At 37.5% G+C, this 18,857-nt stretch overlaps 1 protein-coding gene across 1 annotated transcript in view; it reads right to left on the minus strand.

Annotated features, from left to right (window-relative positions):
* Window positions 1-18,533, minus strand: part of DDX10 (DEAD-box helicase 10) — a 235,723-nt gene extending 217,190 nt beyond the window's left edge. Inside the window, exons 1-6 of the mRNA XM_011379562.2 lie at window positions 18,193-18,533; window positions 10,192-10,252; window positions 7,207-7,337; window positions 5,997-6,155; window positions 4,848-4,968; window positions 4,067-4,256 (exon numbers count right to left, since the gene is read on the minus strand). Of these exons, the coding sequence (XP_011377864.1) occupies window positions 4,067-4,256; window positions 4,848-4,968; window positions 5,997-6,155; window positions 7,207-7,337; window positions 10,192-10,252; window positions 18,193-18,378 (848 nt within the window). The 5' untranslated portion in view covers window positions 18,379-18,533. The remainder of the gene's footprint in view (window positions 1-4,066; window positions 4,257-4,847; window positions 4,969-5,996; window positions 6,156-7,206; window positions 7,338-10,191; window positions 10,253-18,192) is intronic.
* Window positions 18,534-18,857: the final 324 nt, after the last annotated feature.

The following is an 18,857-nucleotide window of genomic DNA, read 5'->3' on the forward strand; positions in this document are numbered from 1 at the left end:
AGCAGAAATAAACTCATAGATACAGAGAATATTTTGAGGGACACTAGATGGAAGGGGCGTTGCAGGGAAAAAGAGCAAAGGGACTGAGAGGTGCAGGTGGACGTTTGCAGAGTAGACATGGGGATGTAGAAGATAGCATGGGGAAGATGGTTAATAATGCTGGAATGAATATGTGGAGGGAAGGAGGGGTGCTAGATTTGGTAGGGTGAGTGCTTTGCGAGTTGTGTGGATTTCTGATCAATATGCTGTACAGCTGAGGCTGGTGTGCTACATGCCAACTATAAGTGAAAAAAACTCATTGAATTGTACAGTGTAAATGCAGGCAACTAGTCTATTATATTTCAATAAAGACAAAAAATACAGGAATAATTTCTACTGAAAGACAAAAGATAGTATGTTTAAATGTATGAGTTAATAACAGTAAATATCATAAATGTCAATAAGTCTGATTTTGTTTTAATTTAAAAAAAAAAAAAGAACTGCTCACCTTTGGAAAATGTTAGGGAAGTATCTCTTCAGACTAAAAACTGTGAAATAAAGAGAATGAAGCATGTATTCTGACATCCTGACCTTCTTGTAAGAACTGTACCTCATAACAAAGTAACTGTTGGTATGGGAAAGTTTTTTGATATAAAAGTATCCCAGTTAAGAAATAACAGAATCAGAATATCACAATTTTGCAAATCCTAATGAAATAAGGATCTAAACAATAACCATCACTGACCACTAAAACTGGATTAAATATAAATTTAAAAAAAAAAAAAAAATACTGAGGGCATCAGAGAGTCACCAAGGCAGCTAGGACTTGAGGTCCTGAAGGAGAAAATGGAAATGCCTTGATGCAAGCTCCATATTAATCTCCACTATTCCCTCAAAGCACCTGCTAATTTGTCTGATAGATGAGAGATAAAGTAGCAGCCTTAGGTCCAAACATGTCACTTTAAGATCCTAGAGAAGGAACAGTGAAAAATCTGAATCTGAAATTCTTCACACAATTTCCCTATGAAGAGTATGTCAACTCTTAAACCCTGAATGCACAAGACAAAAATGAGTGAAGAAAAAGGAACTGCTAAGCTCAGAGTTTAGCAGAAATCATGACAGTCTCACAGTGCCACTAAATTCAGAGCCTGCCTAGGTGAAGGGCTCTGGTAAATACCCGTCTTTCAGTTGAGGCCCCCAAAAGAACTATGCCCCCTGAGTGAGGGCTATACTCCGGGACTAAGGGCAAAACAGAAATAGAATAGCCCCAGAGTCTAGAAGCCAGCTAGCCCAGATCAAAGTCCTTAACACATCTCCTGCCATAAAAAGACATCTTTCATGGTTTTGCTAAGAACCAAAGATAAGAAAATATTAAAAACCACACATTACCTTCAAAAGGAACAAAGAACTGTCAGCTGTCTTTAACAAAAATAGAAGTTAGGGTAAAACAGAAAGATATCTCTGAAGTGAAAGAGAAAAAAGCCTGCCAAGATATCCTTCAAAATGAAAATAAAATATTTTCAGAAGTCAAAACAGAATTTTTCACTAGCAAAACTGAACTATAAAGAAATTCTTTGAGCACAATACAAGGAAAAAAAATACCAGACAAAAAAAAAGTATTTGAGTAGGTTTAAATAAGTACTGCTGCTTCTAATAATAAGGCTTTATGGGGCCAAAAATGTGTGAAATTAAAAAACTTCACAATGAAAGCACAGTGGAAAGGAGTAAATGAACAAATAATAGGATAGGTTAAATGTAAACAAATTCCAGTTAAAAAGCAATTATCATACCAGATTAAATAAAAATAGAATATGCTGTTTACAAAGACAAAACTAAAATAAAGGCATATACAATGTAAAAAGTAAAAAGAAAAGATTGACCAAGCAAACACTAATCAAAAGAAAATTGCTATAGGTAGACTACTATCAAACTAGACTTTTAAGGCAAAAACTATTAAGATAAAGAGGCACATTTCGTAATGATTAGTGATTTAAATTAACAGGAAAAAAAATATTAAATTTGTATGCGCCCAATAACAAAGCTCAGAAAAATCTATCTTAAATTTAAAATGTTTCATGATTTACCACAGAATTCAATTTATATTTACTGTAAAACGCCAAATCGCTGTGGCCCAAAGAAAACTATTTTCTCTTATAATAAATATACAGAAGCACCATTTCACTAAATATAGCAATACATGTATAAAGAAAACACACCGGTACACTTTCTTAGTATATTCTGATACACAGCTTCGGAAAGATCTAAATTTTAACTTATTTTTCTGGTCCTTTCCAATTTGAGAGCAGATACTCTATAATGCCTTAAAATTTTCTCGACTATATTCCTGACTATAATTTCTCATGGTATATTAACCATTGCTAAGTTGCTAAAGGGGAAAATTCAATAATGACATTAGACAAAATTCACAACAGCATTGACTTTTTATACAGCTTCTGGTAGATATGAGATTACAGAGTACTGCAGTCATTATTGTATAACCTGCAGTTTTGTAAATTATGTCACTAAAGATCTGCCTTCTAAAATGTTTTCTGAAAGCCACATTTTATACAAATGATGAAACAGCATTTTGAAAATCATTTATGAAATAAACAGTTCTTTGGATTCAATTTTTTCTAACTATGAACTACAGATAACCAACCATTATCTACAGAAATTGAGTATAGGGTTAATATGTACAATTAACCTATATAAATTACTAAAGGTTTTAGAGACCATCTAATGATTGATAAATTAGTGTCTGGTAAAGACGCTAATGAGTTTTGAAAATAAGCAGTAAGCAAACAGCAAAAAGAACAAAGAAGAAAATCAAAAGACCTGGACAGTCTTTGGAGTATCAAATTAACTATACCAAGAATTTCCCATAGCTATGTCAACACAACTGTATAAAAACCAATGTCTACTCAGAAGTAAGTCAAGGAGGAAATTATACCTCAAGTATCTCTTGCTATTCCATTCCTGAGTTCTTCCTAACCAAAGCTACCAGTACTTGTAATCTCCAAAGTTGATCTATTAGATTAGCTGGAAGCAGAGTCTGGCCTCTTAGGCTTTTTTTAAGTCTCAGTTAGATATCCATTAGCTAGGTCAAGGCCAAGATGGGACTGATTGCCCATACTCCCTACATTTAAAGACTTTCCAAGAGGATGACCTAATTCATTTTCCCAACTTTCTTTTTAGATTGACATTTCACAGCAAGAAAGGACAATTGAGATAGAAATAATGGTAGCGATGAATTCGTATTGAGATTTTCAACACATTCAACTCATATTCACTGGAAAACATTTCTAAAAGTCATATATATCCAGAGTCTATAATGATTCAAACCAAACATACATACATACAATTCCAGCTATCATATCAAAATACACTTTAAAACAAATATCCTTTAACCCATTTATACATATCATACACACACACACACACACACACACTTAAACTTCATTGTCACATGAACAAGCATACCTTACTCTCCAGTTTTTAGTGAAACCAAGATAAAACAACAGTTGCTGGAACATTTTAAACAGAAGGTATTTTGCTAAATATTAATGCACTTGATAAAATATGTTCCATAGCACATTAGTCCTATATAACATAGCTAAAAAGAATGATTCTGTACACGAATAATTTTGGTAAATGCAGGAAGCTATATTAATTTCCAATGCTTTGGATAATCACAATGTCTACAAAAATATTAAAGGTTCTGAAAAGTCTTGAAGAACATTGTTTTACGCTAACCCAGCATTTGCTATTTACCTACCTAGGAATGCATCTCTCTACCCCAGCCCGCCACTATTTTATGAGGAATAATTAGTGAATAAATACTTGTTAACATCTTAAGAAAAAATATTTGTTCCCCAGACACATTTCGAGAAATACTACATGAATGTTCTCACATGCATCTAGAATTTAATAATTTTTACTAATACATTTACTATGCTTTGCATATCTAATAACACATAAAATGTTTTGTGTCCCATAACAGTAGTTGAATTTGAATATCAAATTCTTAACTGAAAAGAGAGAACACCAATTTCTTGTTCAATCAAATATTGTTTCAAATAGTGCATACCTGTATTTTGCTTTTTCATGAACCCAGACATATTCGGGGTTTTTCAAACTCAAGCGTGCAAGATCTTTTACAGATTTGGTTTGTGTAGCTGAGAAAAGCAAAGTCTGACGTTTCTTGGGAAGATTTTCAATAATAGCATTCATGGTATCAGCAAAGCCCATATCCAAGATTCTATCTGCCTCATCAAGAACTAAAAAGGGAAAACACTAGTTGAATTACAATATTTAAAATATACATTAGGTTAAATGCAATATGATATCCTGGACTGGATCCTAGAACAGAAAAAGAACATTAATGGAAAAACTGGTGAAATCCAAATAAAGTATGGAATTTATATAATGTACATCTTTTAGTTTTGACAGAGGTGCCACAATTATTTAAGATGTTATACTAGGGGAAACTAGAGGGAGGGATATAGAGGAACTCTGTACAATCACTGCAACTTTTCTATAAATCTAGAATTATTCTAAAATAAAGAGTTGATTTAAAAAATACATATTAGGTAACACCATCGATAGCAGATGCACCTTAAGATTAAAAAAATACTCTTAACAGTATCAAATACTGAAATATCTAATTTCATATACAACAAGACATATTCTTCTGACTATTTTGATTTTAAAAAGTCTAACTGTACTCTCTGGGTTTAGAATCCACATGCCAAAAAAATCAAGTTATGTCTCAGAATGTTTTTAATCATATTTATTCGATAAAACATTTTATCATTAAAATTTATGAGGGCTCTCTGAGATACTTTTCATTAAATATTCATTAGACTCACCTAACATTTGGAGATTGGTGGCATGAAAACATATTGTTTCATCCATGTGTTGCAGAAGTCGCCCCGGTGTACAAACGAGTATATTTATGTTGTTGATCCTCTCAGCTTCGTGTTTCAGATCCTAAAAACAGTTGTTTCTTTTGATTACACAGATGCATCACCAAGCAGCCTGTGTAATAAAACTATAAAAGCCATCTGCATGTGGCATTTCAGCAAAGCAATGTAGATACTCTAGAAATAAATGTAACTTTCTCCCTTCTATTTCTGTAGCACATCCAAATTTCTGGGCCAAATAAATGTCTTCAGTGAAGACTAAAGAGCTCAGAGTTTCTATAGATTCTTAATCAAATGCAGGATTTTGAGGCCAAGAAAAATATTATATGAATGCTCCAACTCTTGATTTCTTCTTAAGACTACTAGAACTAACTTAAAAACCAGATTATTCCCATTCTTAAGGTCAGGATCCAGGGGCACTGACTGAACAGGCCCTCTGACACCACTCACTATACTTTGTGGACTACAAAAAGAAAGAGCTTACCTATTTCTCTCCTTGAAACATTAACTACAGAATGTTCATTGTTAAAGCTGGGTGACAGGTACATGGGTATGTGAAGGTTTATGTTATTCTTTCTTTTTTTACGTATATTTGCATATAAATTCAAAAATTCAAGTATTTAACCTCGCATTGTAGAAAGTCTAGCAGACACAAACATTCCAGGTATGCTAAAAGGTACTGAAGCTGAGCAGCAGGTTTTACCATGACCTAAAATAAACATTCCTCAAAACTATCTTCTATCTTCCTTTCTTCTGCTGCTGACTCAGCAATGTTCTGAAATTCAACCTCTTAGACTCTGTATTAAAAGGCACTAGTCCACATACTGAAATGGCACCTTTCCCAGTAACAGGTTGGTAGAGTAAATTAGTCTCAGAACCTGATCAATTCAGATACTCTGACAAAATGGACATTTTGGACCTATAAAATTGACAACCAGACTCTACAAGTCAGTGACCACACCAAGATGCTATCACCCCCTCTCTAATGGGCCAGCCTGTTTAGATGAAATCTCCACCTCTTCCCAGTCAACTGCCACAGTGCTCCAACATAAATTACAGAATAAAAGAAAGAAAGACAAGGACAAGAAGACAAACCTTTCCACCAATGATGAGACCAGCCGAAAACTCATGGTTCTTTCCTACTTTTCGAAGAACCTCAAAGGTCTGATAGGCCAGCTCTCTTGTAGGTGATATAATCAAAACCCCCAGCCCATCAGTTGAGGTCCACTGCAGACGATATAAGGCTTCCAGCACCTCGGAAAAAGACAGCAAGTCGTGTTCAATAAGTTCTTAGAGAAGGCAGCTTTTTGATTCCTGAGTCGACCTTGCCACTCCGGATGAGAGGCACCTTCCAAGCGGAAGGCATACCAGTCATGAGTTTTATCCAATCAAAAAGAAGAAATTGTTTGCTTTGGTTTTTCTTTTTCCATCCACCAGAAGCATCCTCTCCCAAATCATAGAGGGAAGGGAAAAGAAGCCCCAGCTGCTGCCAGGGCCATGCCATGAGGAAACTGACAATCAGTAAAAGGTATGTGCAGCCCACAGACTTTTAAAATGGATTTCAGAAAAATATGTGTACCATTTTCTGAATAGGAACCACATTAAAACAAACTCTCATCTGTGCAGCTGCTGTAGTTACACAGCGAAATTATCTAGTTGGGGCGTGACATCGCTATAAAAAATTAAAATTTAAGAGAAAAATGGTTTTCCAACACTTGAAACTAAATCTCAAATGATTTTTCTAAGCCAATTATTTTGTAGAAATTAAATTATGACACCAACTGCATAAGTGAGATACAAGTGAATTCCTAAGAGCTTCTATTATTTTGCTGCTATAAAGGACAGATATCACTATCCCAGAAAATCCTCAAGTAACCCAGTCTTCTAAAAGTGAGCACATTTCACCTTTATCCTAAACAAGTGGCAAATATAAATGCCATTGGGAGGTTTGCCAGGCTGAACAGAGAAACGGCCTTCTCTCCTGGTCTTACAGCAAAGCAGAACCTTTCTGACCTGCCAGCCTGGAACACCCTACATCCTTCAGAAATGTAATGGCTTGTCAAGGCACGATAATTCATTCAATAAGTTACTGACTGCTCACCATGTACAAGGTGCTATGCTATAGGACCTGAGGAATACAGTGAAGAACAAAACAGATGTGGCACCTGTCTGACAAAGCTTGCATTCGAGCCAGGAAAACTCAACACGAAACAACTTTTTACATAAATATTTATTTCTATCTAGGCACAGAATGTTTGAAAATCATGGAAGAGAGAATCTGACCCAATATGAATAAACTACTTACTGGAACAAGGAAAGCCAAAGTCTTGCCAGATCCAGTTTTGGCAGCTCCGAGAACATCTTTACCTTGCAAAGCCAATCCAATGGTCTGTTTCTGTATCTCAGTTACCAAACGATACTGGGCTTCTTGCAAACCTGCAAGTGTAAAGGGGATAAGAATGACACTTCAGAAAATTCCTATAGAACAGTATTATGGACTTAACTGTGTGCCCTCCATACATGTACACATACACACACACACACACACACACACACACACGCACATTGAGGCCCTAATACTCCAGTACCTTAGAATGTGACTATATTTGGAGACAGGGCCTTTAAAGAGGTGATTAAGTTAAAATGAGCCCATTAGGGTAGACCTTAATCCAATCTAACTAGTATCCTTGCAAGAAGGGGAAATTTGGACAAAGAGGCACTTAGGGGTGTAAGTGTACAGAAGGAAAACCCTGTGAAGAGGCAGCAAGAGGGCAGCCAAGGAGAGACCACCTGTAAGCCATTATGACCCTCAGAAGAAATCAACCCTGCCAGCATCTTGATCTTTTCACTTCCAGGCCACAAAACTGTGAGAAAATAAATTTCTATTGTTTAAGCCATCTAGTTTGTGGTATTTTGTTCTCGTTTTACTCACAAACCAATATAAAAGCTGTCGCAATTTTGTTTGTTCTCTTAAGTATTTTAACATAATTAGGTTTTATTTTAATTGTTCAGAGGCCCTATCATCTTGTCTTTTCACTATTGTTCTTTAGTCCAGAAAGAATGATCACAAACTGGTAAAACTTAAATGAATTGTTTAAGTTTATTGGGGTGACGCTGGTTTGTAACATTATATATTTCAAGTGTACAATTCTGTAACACATCACCTGTATACTGCATTGTGTTCACCACCCAAAGTCTAGTCTCCCACCACAAATATGACCCCCTTTACTCTCTCCATCTTCCCCCTACCCGCTTCCCCTCTGGTAACCACCCTTCTGTTACCTGTGAGTTTGTTGCTTTCTGTTTTACATCTCACATAATGAGTTTTGAAATCATATGGTTCTTGTCCTTTTTTGTCTGACTTATTTTAATTAGCATGATACTCTCAAGATTCATCCATGTTGTCATGTATTTCATCTTTTCTTAGAGCTGAGTAATATTCCATTGTGTGTGTGTGTGTGTGTGTGTGTGTATTTACCCCATCTTATTTATCCAATCATTCACTAAAGGACACTTAGCCACCATGTATAATGCTGCAATTAACATAGGGGAACATATATTCTTTTGATTAAATATTTTCAAATTTTTAGTAGATACCCAGAAAAAGGATTGCTGGGTCGTATGGTAGCTCTATTCTTAATTTTTTGAGGAATCTCAACACTGTTTTCCAAAGTGGCTGTACCAATTTACATTCCCACTAGCAATATATGAGAGTTCCTTTTTCTCCACTTCCTCACCAACACTTGATATTTCTCGTCTTATTGATAACAACCATTATAACAAGTGGTATCTCACTGTCATTTTGATTTGATTCTTCGGAAAAGTGTTCAGGCCCTCTGCCTATTTTTAAATAAGACTGGTTTTGTTGTTGAGTTGTATGAGTTCTTTATATAGTTAGGATATTAGCCTCTTATCAGAGGTATTGTTGGCAAATATCTTCTCCCATTTGGTTGGTTGCCATTTTGCTGTACAGAAGCTTTTTAATTTTATGTAGTCCCCATTAATTTATTTTTATAGTCACATTCATTTATTTTTACTTTTAGCTCCCTTGCCTTTGGGGTCAAGTTCATAAAATATTCTCTGAGACCCAGGTCCATAAGTTTACTACCTATTTTTTCTTCTATGTATTTTATCATTTCAGATCTTATATTTAGGTTTTGATCCATTTTTAGTTAATTTTGTATATGGTGTCAAATAACAGTCTAGTTTCAGTCTTTTACATGTGGCTTTCCAATTTTCCCAATGCCGTTTATGGAATAGGTTTTCTTTTCTCCCTTGCATGTTTTTGGCTCCTTTGTCAAAAATTAGTTGCCCATATACATGTGGGTTGATTTCTGGGCTCTCAATTCTGTTCCATTGGTCTCTGTACATGTTTTTCTACCAATACCATGCTGTTTTGATTAGTGTAGCTTTGTAGTATAATCGCAAGTCAAGGTGTATGAAATCTCTGGTTTTGCCCTTTTTTTCAGGATTGCTTTGGCTACTTGTATGGAACCACAAAAGACTCCAAATTTGATAATTTTTTTGTTCTATCTTTTTTAATGCCATTGAGATTTTGATAGGCATGGCATTAAATCTATATATTGCTTTAGGTAATATGGCTGTTTTAACTACGTTGATTCTTTCAATCCATGAACACAGAATATCTTTCCATTTCTTTGTGTATTTTTCCATTTCTTTCAACTATGTCTTATAGTTTTCAGTGGTATAAATCCTTCACACCTTTTGTTATGTTTATTCTCAGGTATTTTATTCTTTTTGTTGCAAATGCAAATGGAATTCTTTTTGATATTTCATATTAATATATAAGAATGCAACAAATTTTTGTACATTGATTTTATATCCTGCAACTTGTTTATTGTTTCTAATAGTTTTTTGGTGGAGTCTTCAAGGTTTTCTATATAAAGAATCATGTCATCTGCAAAAAGTAACAATTTCACTTCTTCATTACCAATTTGGATGCCTTTTATTTCTTTCGCTTGCCTGATTGCTCTGACTAGGACTTCCAGCACTATGAATAACTGTAGTGACACTGGGCATCCTTGTCTTATTCCTAATCTTTGGAGGAAAAGCTTCCCATTTTTCACCACTGAGTATATTAGCTGAGGGTCTGTCATATATGGTCTTTATTATGAAGAGTCTTCTCACACCACCATGCTACCTAATTGTTTCTTATTGTAGGTTTTCGTGGTATTAAAATTACTTGCCGAAACAAGATTTTTCAAGTTAAACTGTTTCTAAATCTTTTTTCCATTTATGAAAAGCATAAAGAAATCTAACATTTACCTACCTTTCAATGTTTTTTTAGACAAGGGGAAATCTGAAAATCTTGTAATTTCATTAACATTTATCTGAAAAGAAAAAGGGGACTATGTCAGATAAAACTAAATAACATCAAATAATTGATTTGTTTTATAACAAAACCATTTTTTTCTCTACATTGTGCTGCAGGATTTAACTTAATCATTACTTCAAAAAAATCATCATTTCTTCTGAAAGGAAATATGCCTTGATGAAGCTATTATCAAAAATATAAGTTTGTAACTATTTTAAACTGGTGTTTAAAAAAACTTTATTCACTCAACACACATACTACTACTCTGAACATCCTTCATCTCTAAAATGTTAACACAATAAGTCATAATCGTGTCAATTTTAGGAAGAAAATTTACTTTTAGCATATCCTTTAAGGAATATCAGTTGAAGAAATAAGGGTCAAAATGACTATAAACCACAGACCGCATTGAGAATAGTTCTAGTTACACACTTTAGAGAATAGATTGGAGTGAGCTGGAGAAATTTTATCTTGTTAGTACACACCTTTCAAAGTTTTAACAATAAATCAGTGGCATGTGAAATCCAACCTGACAACTACTCATTTCAGAGTATACTAAAGGGTATTATTTAAATATAACCGGCGGAAGTGTCTGTCACAGTGAAGCCACAATAAGTAACATTTTGTCCTTTAACTTTACATTATCTAAATATGCATTACTTATGTTCTTCATTAGCATCAACCCAATTTCTGAATTTCATCTTGGCTGCTCAGAAGAATTACTTTATTACGGATGGTGAAAGCAAAAACTACTGTTCAGATCTGGGAATAGGCTGCCAAATTATTCATGATTCGCAAAAGAGGAAAGCTGTATTTGTATGGTTCGTTTATTTAAATTACACTGCAGGCAGTAAAGGGATAACAGCTTGTATTTTACAGTCTACACATCTTTCCCGAGACGCATGATATAGCCCATACAGGGTTACTCTCTGGACTAAAATGCTGAAAACACAAATGTTAAAACATAGACTTAATCTCTGCAAATCATTCCAGATAACACTGGAAAGGAAGCAGAATCAGTGTACTAGTATTAGGAGAAAATTACCTCATTTAGAAGGTAATCTCCCAAACAGGACATTAAAATTAGGTGCGGTCCATCCTTGCTCTTGTGCTATTGTCAGCTAAAAAGCTGCTTACAGAAGGAGCTAGACAGATAACACACTCTTCAATCCCCATTAGAAATAAAACATAGGTAAAGTGGGCTATTCAAATGAAATAATGTGCATCTTTCTAAAATCTGTTAACCTCATAGAGGGAGAGTCTGGAAGAATAAAACTGTTCCAGCATTCATTCAGCCATTACAATATAAAGCTATATCCCAGTCTTAGAAAGAAGTCACCAAAGAACCAAAGAAAAATTTTATTCCACTGATGCTCTGGAACAGGGGTAAGCAAACTATGGTCCACAGGTCCAATCTAATTTGGTGCCTGTTTTTGTAAATACGGTTTTACTGGAGCACAGCTACAGCCATTCATTTATATATTGTCTATGTAGATATGGCAAAGAGACATTTACATATTGTCGAGGTAGTTAAGACAGAGACCGTATGACCCACAAAGACTAATACAGGCATACCTCCAGTTCACTGTGAGTTCGGTTCTAGATCACAGCAATAAGGTGAGTATTACAATAAAGCTGGTTATCTTTTTGCTGGTGGAGGGTCTTCAATTAGCAAAAAACACAAAACCTGTTTAGTGCAATAAAGCAAAGCACAAAAAAACAAGGTACGCCTATACTGACTATCTGGCCCTTTACAGAAAAAGTTTGCTGACCCTATTCCAGAAGACTCTCAATTATATTCCAAGGAATACTTAGAAACCAGAGTGGAAGATGGCTATGGTTCCTAAAACAAAATAACATTCTCTTTCCCCTTCCCTTCATTCCTTTCTTTTCTTAGAAAAAAATCACTCCTGTCTTCCCAACCTTCACACTCCCTCTAAAATCTGTAGCATTCTTCTAAAATCCAAAAACAAATGTTTCAATGATGGTACTTGTTAAAAACTTCCCAAAGGTGGTAGAAAAGCTGGAGGGAGACAGAGTGAAGAACAGGGTGGGTACCACTTCACCACTCTCCTATCACAGGCATACCTCATTTTATTGCGCTTCACTTTATTTATACATCACAGATGTTGTGTTTTTAACCAACTGAAGACCCTTCACCAGCAAAAAAATTACGACCCACTTGATTGCGGTGCTCTGGAACTGAACCCGCAATGTCTCCAAGGTATCTGTCCTTTCTCACAAAAGTAAATAATGCTTTTACATCCCAAAGCAGAAGAAAGTATAAAAACCTCCTAAAACCAAAGAACCAAAGAAAAATTTTATTCCACTGATGCTCTGGAACAGGGGTCAGCAAACTATGGTCCACAGGTCCAATCTAATTTGGTGTTCCACCTATTGCAATCAAAAGAAATCTGCATCAAATTACACCACATGAAATTCTTAAGAAAAAAAGAAACCAGGATTAGAATGCAGTGCCTATATAGCACAGCTGATTATCATAAGTCTAAATGCATCCCAGGTAAAGAGAGATTGAGTGATTCTTCAACAGTGAAAACAGTTCTTGAACTAAAATAGCTCTCTCGAAGCTTCAGTCTCCAACTCTCTATCAGCTCCTCCAGAACACAGATCCTACATGGTGGCCTTACAAATACATAACCCAGATCTCCTGCTGCAGGGAGCACGACTGACTGATAATGCCAGGAGTCACTCCCTCGATCCACCACTGAAAATGCCATGCTTCCCTGGCCTGCTACCAACAACTGAACACAGCAGCAGTATGGTTGCATGTCCATTCTAGCAGGACAAGGGATTCCTCTAATGGGCAACTTTGGCTTGAGGAACCTCCTCAACCTAAGCTCTTAAAACTGCTATACCCTGACTCTCCCTACCTGCTCCTCTTTCCATTCTTTCCATATTTCTCTTCACCTCCATAGACATTTCCCCCCCAAAAAAATCTCCAATTAACTTAATCACATCATGGCATCTGCCACTCAGAGTTCCCAAGACCTCCTAACCTGGTCTCTTGTCCTCTAGACCACTTGTAGCTTGGATATGTTTTCTAACTGCCAGATAGTTTCTGAGTATAGCCTTTGTATAAATTTCCTCCTGCTGCTGTAACAAATTTCCACAAATAGTGGCTTAAAGCAACATAAATTTATTAACTTACATTTATAAAAGTCAGAACACCAAAATGTGTCTAACTCAGCTAAAATCAAAGTGTTAGCAGGGCTGCATTCTTACCGGTAATTTTAGGAAAGAATCCATTTTCCTGCTTTTTCCAGCTTCTAGAGGCTCCCCACATTCCATCTTCAAAGCCAACCAACAATGGATGAGCAAGTCTCTCTCACTTCACAAAATGCTGTCACTGACTCTTCAGCTCCCTCATTTAAGGGCCCTTTGTGATTGATTGATTGATTGATTAATTAGGCCCACCTGGATAACCCAGATCAATCACCCTATTTTAAGGTCAGCTGATTAGACATCTATTACCCCTTTCCACGTAATTTATTCACAGGTTCTAAGGATATTCACAGGACCAGGATTTAGACATCTTTAGGAGGCCATTATTCTACCTACTACAGAGTCCTAAACCATTCACAGTCCACCTCCCTCTTTTCCAATCTCATTTGAAGCCAGTTCAGGAACACCTACCACACTCCAAGGAGTATTTCCCCCTTCAAAGAACATCATGTATTTTCACATCTTTTTATCTTTACTCATGTTACTCCTTCTACTATGTCCTTGCCAATCTTTTCTATCTGGAGAAACGCTTCATTCAAGAACTAGCTCCATTTACAGCTACCACAACCACTGAATAGTTCATGCACTACACAAAGGTATCAGGTAAGGCTCAGGTATGTGGCTGAAATCCAGCTCCACAAGCCAAGCCTAAGGACACAACTACAACGAGGAAGAGTAGTAGTATGCTGAGAAAACATGCTTTTTCTAATTCATCTGGCCAGAAAGGACACTGTACAGGATAACTCAACCTTTTTCCCCTAATACACCACAGCACTATACATATTATTATTATTATTTATTCATTATTAAAACATCTGTCAAAATGTATCAAGCCCACCCCACCTTCAAAGGAAGACAGACATGAATTCTTTTTCCACCTATTTTTACTTAGGCCTTAATAAGTATCCGTCAAATTTTTTCAAAATGTTTCTGAAAGAATTGCTCAGTATTTCACAAGTGAGGCTACTGAGCACCACCTGTGTACTGCAGCAGTATAATAAAAGTTTTATGAACAAATGCTACCATCTGAGGAACCATTCGGTGAGGGTCCCCCCTTAGTTACATAGAGAACAACGAATCTGCTTTGATGTAATCTAGTATTACTAGACCTGGCAATTGATTTCACACTGCATTTATTTCTTGACAAAGTCTTAAGAAACTATATCGAAGATTTTAAAAAGTAAAACAGTAATAATTGGGGAAGGGGAGGAATTGCTCCTTCAACTTAATGAAAAGACAGATTTAAACATTTGTGCACTGCAGCGCAGTAAAGAGAAGTGGTTTAGAGCTCTGGTGTCAGACCTAGACTACCTGGGTTAGAACTTTTCATGTACTAGCTTTTTCACTTACCGTTTAACTTTGCTGTGCCTTGAAGTTTCCTACCTATATAATGTAAACAATCTCATATGGTTGTTGAAGACATGGCAAGTCAACACATATAAAAGCTTGGTAAGTGTCAGCAATTTAAAATAAGAGACCAAAAGAATGGACTAATGTTATCAACTAGAATAAGGCCATGTGGAAAAGGTCATTGTGCACCAAACAATATCTCAACACCAACTAAGTACCTACTCAAGGACAAGCACTGTGTAACTAGTCTCTGGGGAGAGCAGAGGTGAGTACCAATGGCTTCTGACCTTTTTTATGGTTTATTGTTTAGTGGGAGGATGAACAAAGAAGTTAAACAAAGAAGCCAATCATCACAGCCTAGTAATAAATGCTATAACAAAAGTGTATACAAAATGCTACAGATGTACAGCAGTGCTAACTCTACCGAGGGAGGGCAGGAAGAGAAACTTAAATCTTGAAGGGCAAGTCCCTAGAATGGAGGAATGAAGGTGCTCACTGCAGTGAGAACATCAAGTACCAGAATGAGAAGCATCGAGGAGCATGGACAATTCACCAAACTGCAAGCTGTTTTTTCATGTATGCCTATCACAGACTGCTTGGTTTACATACATTATCTCCTTTGAGCCTTATGACACTCTGGGTGGTTAATCATCTCTGTTGAATGAAGAAACTGAGACTCAGGAACATTAAGAAACATGGTGAGTCAATACCTAAACTGAGTGATATTTAAGCCAGGTCCACCTGACCGCAAATAACTTACTTTTTCATTGGACTAGAGCATGTTGACACATTAAAGTATTTAGCCATTTTCCTGAAAGTAACTGTGCCAAGGAAATGTTTTAATCAGGAGTCAAGCTACTCCTGATATTTTCATCTTAGAAAGACTCATCCTAGCAGCAATATGGAGGATAGAGGGGAATAAGGCCTAAGGGCCAAATTCCACCAGCCAACTGTTTTAGTAACTGAAGTTTTGCTAGAACACAACTTGTACATCTATTTGTTTAAATATTTCCATGTCAGCTTTTCTGTTAAAATGTCAGAGTTGAGCAGCTCTACGCATCTGACCTGCAAAGCTAAAACCGTTTACCATCTGGTCTGTTACGAAAAAAAGGCTGCTGACCCCTATTTAGCTGCCAGAGTAATTCAGGCAAAAGATGATGGGGCCTGAATTTAAGACAGAGCAGTAGGGATAGAGAAGCATTTGAGAAATTTAACAAGCAGAACGGATCACCAGTGTGACTGATTAGATGTAAGAATGGTAAAAGGGAAGTCTCTAGAATTATTCCTAGGCTTCAAGCTCAGCAGTCTGCTTAAATGTTGGACTAGGATGTGATAGGTTAAAGAAAAGTCCCCAAATATGTCCATATCCTAACCCTTGGAACTGTGAATGTTACTTTACATGGCAAAGTGACTTTGTACATATGATTAATAATCGAGATGGGAAGATTATCCTCGATTATCTGGGTGGACCCCAAATGCGATCAAAAGTGTACTTATTTAAAAAAAAAAAAAAAGGCAGAAGTAGATTTGACACAGAAAAGGAGAAGGCAATGTGTCCAAGGAGGCAGAGATTGATTGATGCAGCCACAAGCCAAGGAATTCTAACAGCCACCAGAAGCTAGAAGAGGCAAGAAACAGATTTTGCCCTACAGCCTCCAGAGGGAATATGGCCCTGTTGACACCTTGATTTCAGCCCAGTGAAACTGATTTCAGACTTCTGGCTTCCAGAACTGTGAGAAAATAAATTTCTGTTGTTTTAAACCCCAGAGTTTGTGGTAATTTGTTACAATGGCAATAGGGAACTAATACAAAGAATTATGAATTTAAAAGAAAAAGATAATAAGCTCAGTTTTGGACTTGTAGCATTTAAGGTATCCTATGACATGGGTAAAGACATCCAGCACAGGCAGAAAAAAAGGATATGAAATTAGAAGAGCTCTGTGCACAATATAGGAAGGAATCACTGGTCCACAAGAATAAGCCTTGGGATTACACCAGGGAAGACAGCATAGTGAAGAGAAGCAAGGGCTGAGGCTATACCCCTTAACAATTCTAGTCTCTGATGAAAAGTCAAAACTGCAATATAACAGTAATTTACTTTTCAATGCCTTTTGAGGTACTGTGTATATATATACACAGCCATAGCAGTAATAATATAGCAGCTAATATATGAAATACTTATGTGCCAGGGATTGCGTAGAATGCTTTACATGCATTCTTACAAACTCCCCACAACTTATAAAGTAGATATTATCATGCCTTTTAAAGACCAAAAGAAAAAAGAAAAAAAGGAAGCCAACAAGGTAAGTTAACTTGCCCAAGGTCACTCATCTGGTGAGCAAAGCCAGGATTAGATCATCATCATCTTAACTCAAAAGCCCAAAACAAACTCTATGCTCTATTTAACCTCACTGTTTTCTAAGAGTTTAAAGGAAAGCTATACCAGCATAACACACGGTAACTTGAATTCCAGAAATGTCCCACAAGTTAAATCCCTGATTATACTGCACTACATGGGGCAATCACTAAGAGGCTGAATAAGGCGGGTGAAGGTCAACAGACACACGAATTAGGGGGAGGGAGAAGGGTACTGACAGTCCCAAGAAGCCTGAAAGGAAAAGAGGTCAAGAAGTCAAAATAGTAACTACAAGGATACTCATCTAGGAACATCGGCAACAATGTGGGATGATAGGTACCAGAGATGGACCAGGAGTCCCGCTTTTCTATGCCAGTTCTTGGATGTGCACAGGAAGAAAGATGGGTGATGTTAAGGCATGCAAGTATGGCTTAAAGGTTAAAAGCAAAGGCTTTGGAATCGGAAAGACATGGGTCTAGGGTCCAATTCCACACCACTCAAGCGTAAGAGCTTAAGACAAGTTCTTATTCTCTTGGAACTGCACGTTCTCATCTGTAAAATGCGAATAAGACCCTATCTCAGATCAAACCAAATAATGGAAGCACATGATGAGTGGCTTAAAATGTAGGTGTCATTAATATCGTTATCATTAGTATTATTATGTATATTACTGTACTATTACAGCATTAATCTCCCTACCCTTAAATATCACTGAATTTCCATCACTTTATCAGGAACAGTGTGGTGAGCAGAAGAGCGGTCAAAAGGCCAGGATTGTGGCACCGGCGACCACCTGTAGGGCCTCAAGAGGACCCCCAATGGCACCTCTCACCTCACTCCCTTCTTCAGCATGGTGTACAAACGGCAGACTCCCCAGGTCCGGTCTCCAGTGACTGGTCAGCCCCCTCCCCTCAGCAGCCTATCGCCGTAGTGACCCGTAACCTCGCAGCCGGCCCACCCACGTGCATAAGCCGCGGCCTGCGCCCCCTCCCCAGCGCCGGCCTCACCTTCTCGTAGTTCTGCATGAGGCGGCTGATAACCTCGCGCTCGACCTGCCACTCGGGCTTCTTCAGCTGCTTCCTCAACTGCTTCTTTTGGCTCTGCTTATGGCTGTGTTTCTTCTTCCAGCGATTAAAGCTCCGCACCGGATCGGGCCGGGCTCCCGGACTCCGAGAGTCGTTAGTTTTGCCCATCGCGGCGGCGGCGGCGGCGGCAGCCTGAAGAGCCCCAGACACGAGACGCTCCAGGCCAGGCGGAGGAACTACTTACTCCGAGAGGACGCGGAACCAGCGTGGGGAGAGAGGACAACAGCGCATGCGGGAAACCAGAGGCCCGCCCCCGAGCTTTTGGACCCGGGACACGTGCCAATGACGGCTGGGAAATGCGGGCGGTGATTGGTGACTTAGATTCCGCAGGGCGTAGCAGGGCCGTCCCGGCTACACGGAGGCGGAGCGATCTGAGAAAGAGGGCGGGTTTCAGTGGCTGCAGAGCACTTCGGCTCTTTAAATGAGTGCGTGCGCACTGCTTGCTGTTACTATGGTGACGTCAGAACTAGTTAATGCATAAGGGCTGTTCACAAAGCTTCTAAAGGGCCAAACAGGATTTGTAACTGTGCCTGGTAACTACTACTACAAAAAAAAAAAAAAAAAAGGCAAAACTTCAATGGGAGTAA

This window comes from Pteropus vampyrus, unplaced genomic scaffold (genome assembly GCF_000151845.1).
Source record: "Pteropus vampyrus isolate Shadow unplaced genomic scaffold, Pvam_2.0 Scaffold365, whole genome shotgun sequence".
NCBI lineage: Eukaryota > Metazoa > Chordata > Mammalia > Chiroptera > Pteropodidae > Pteropus > Pteropus vampyrus.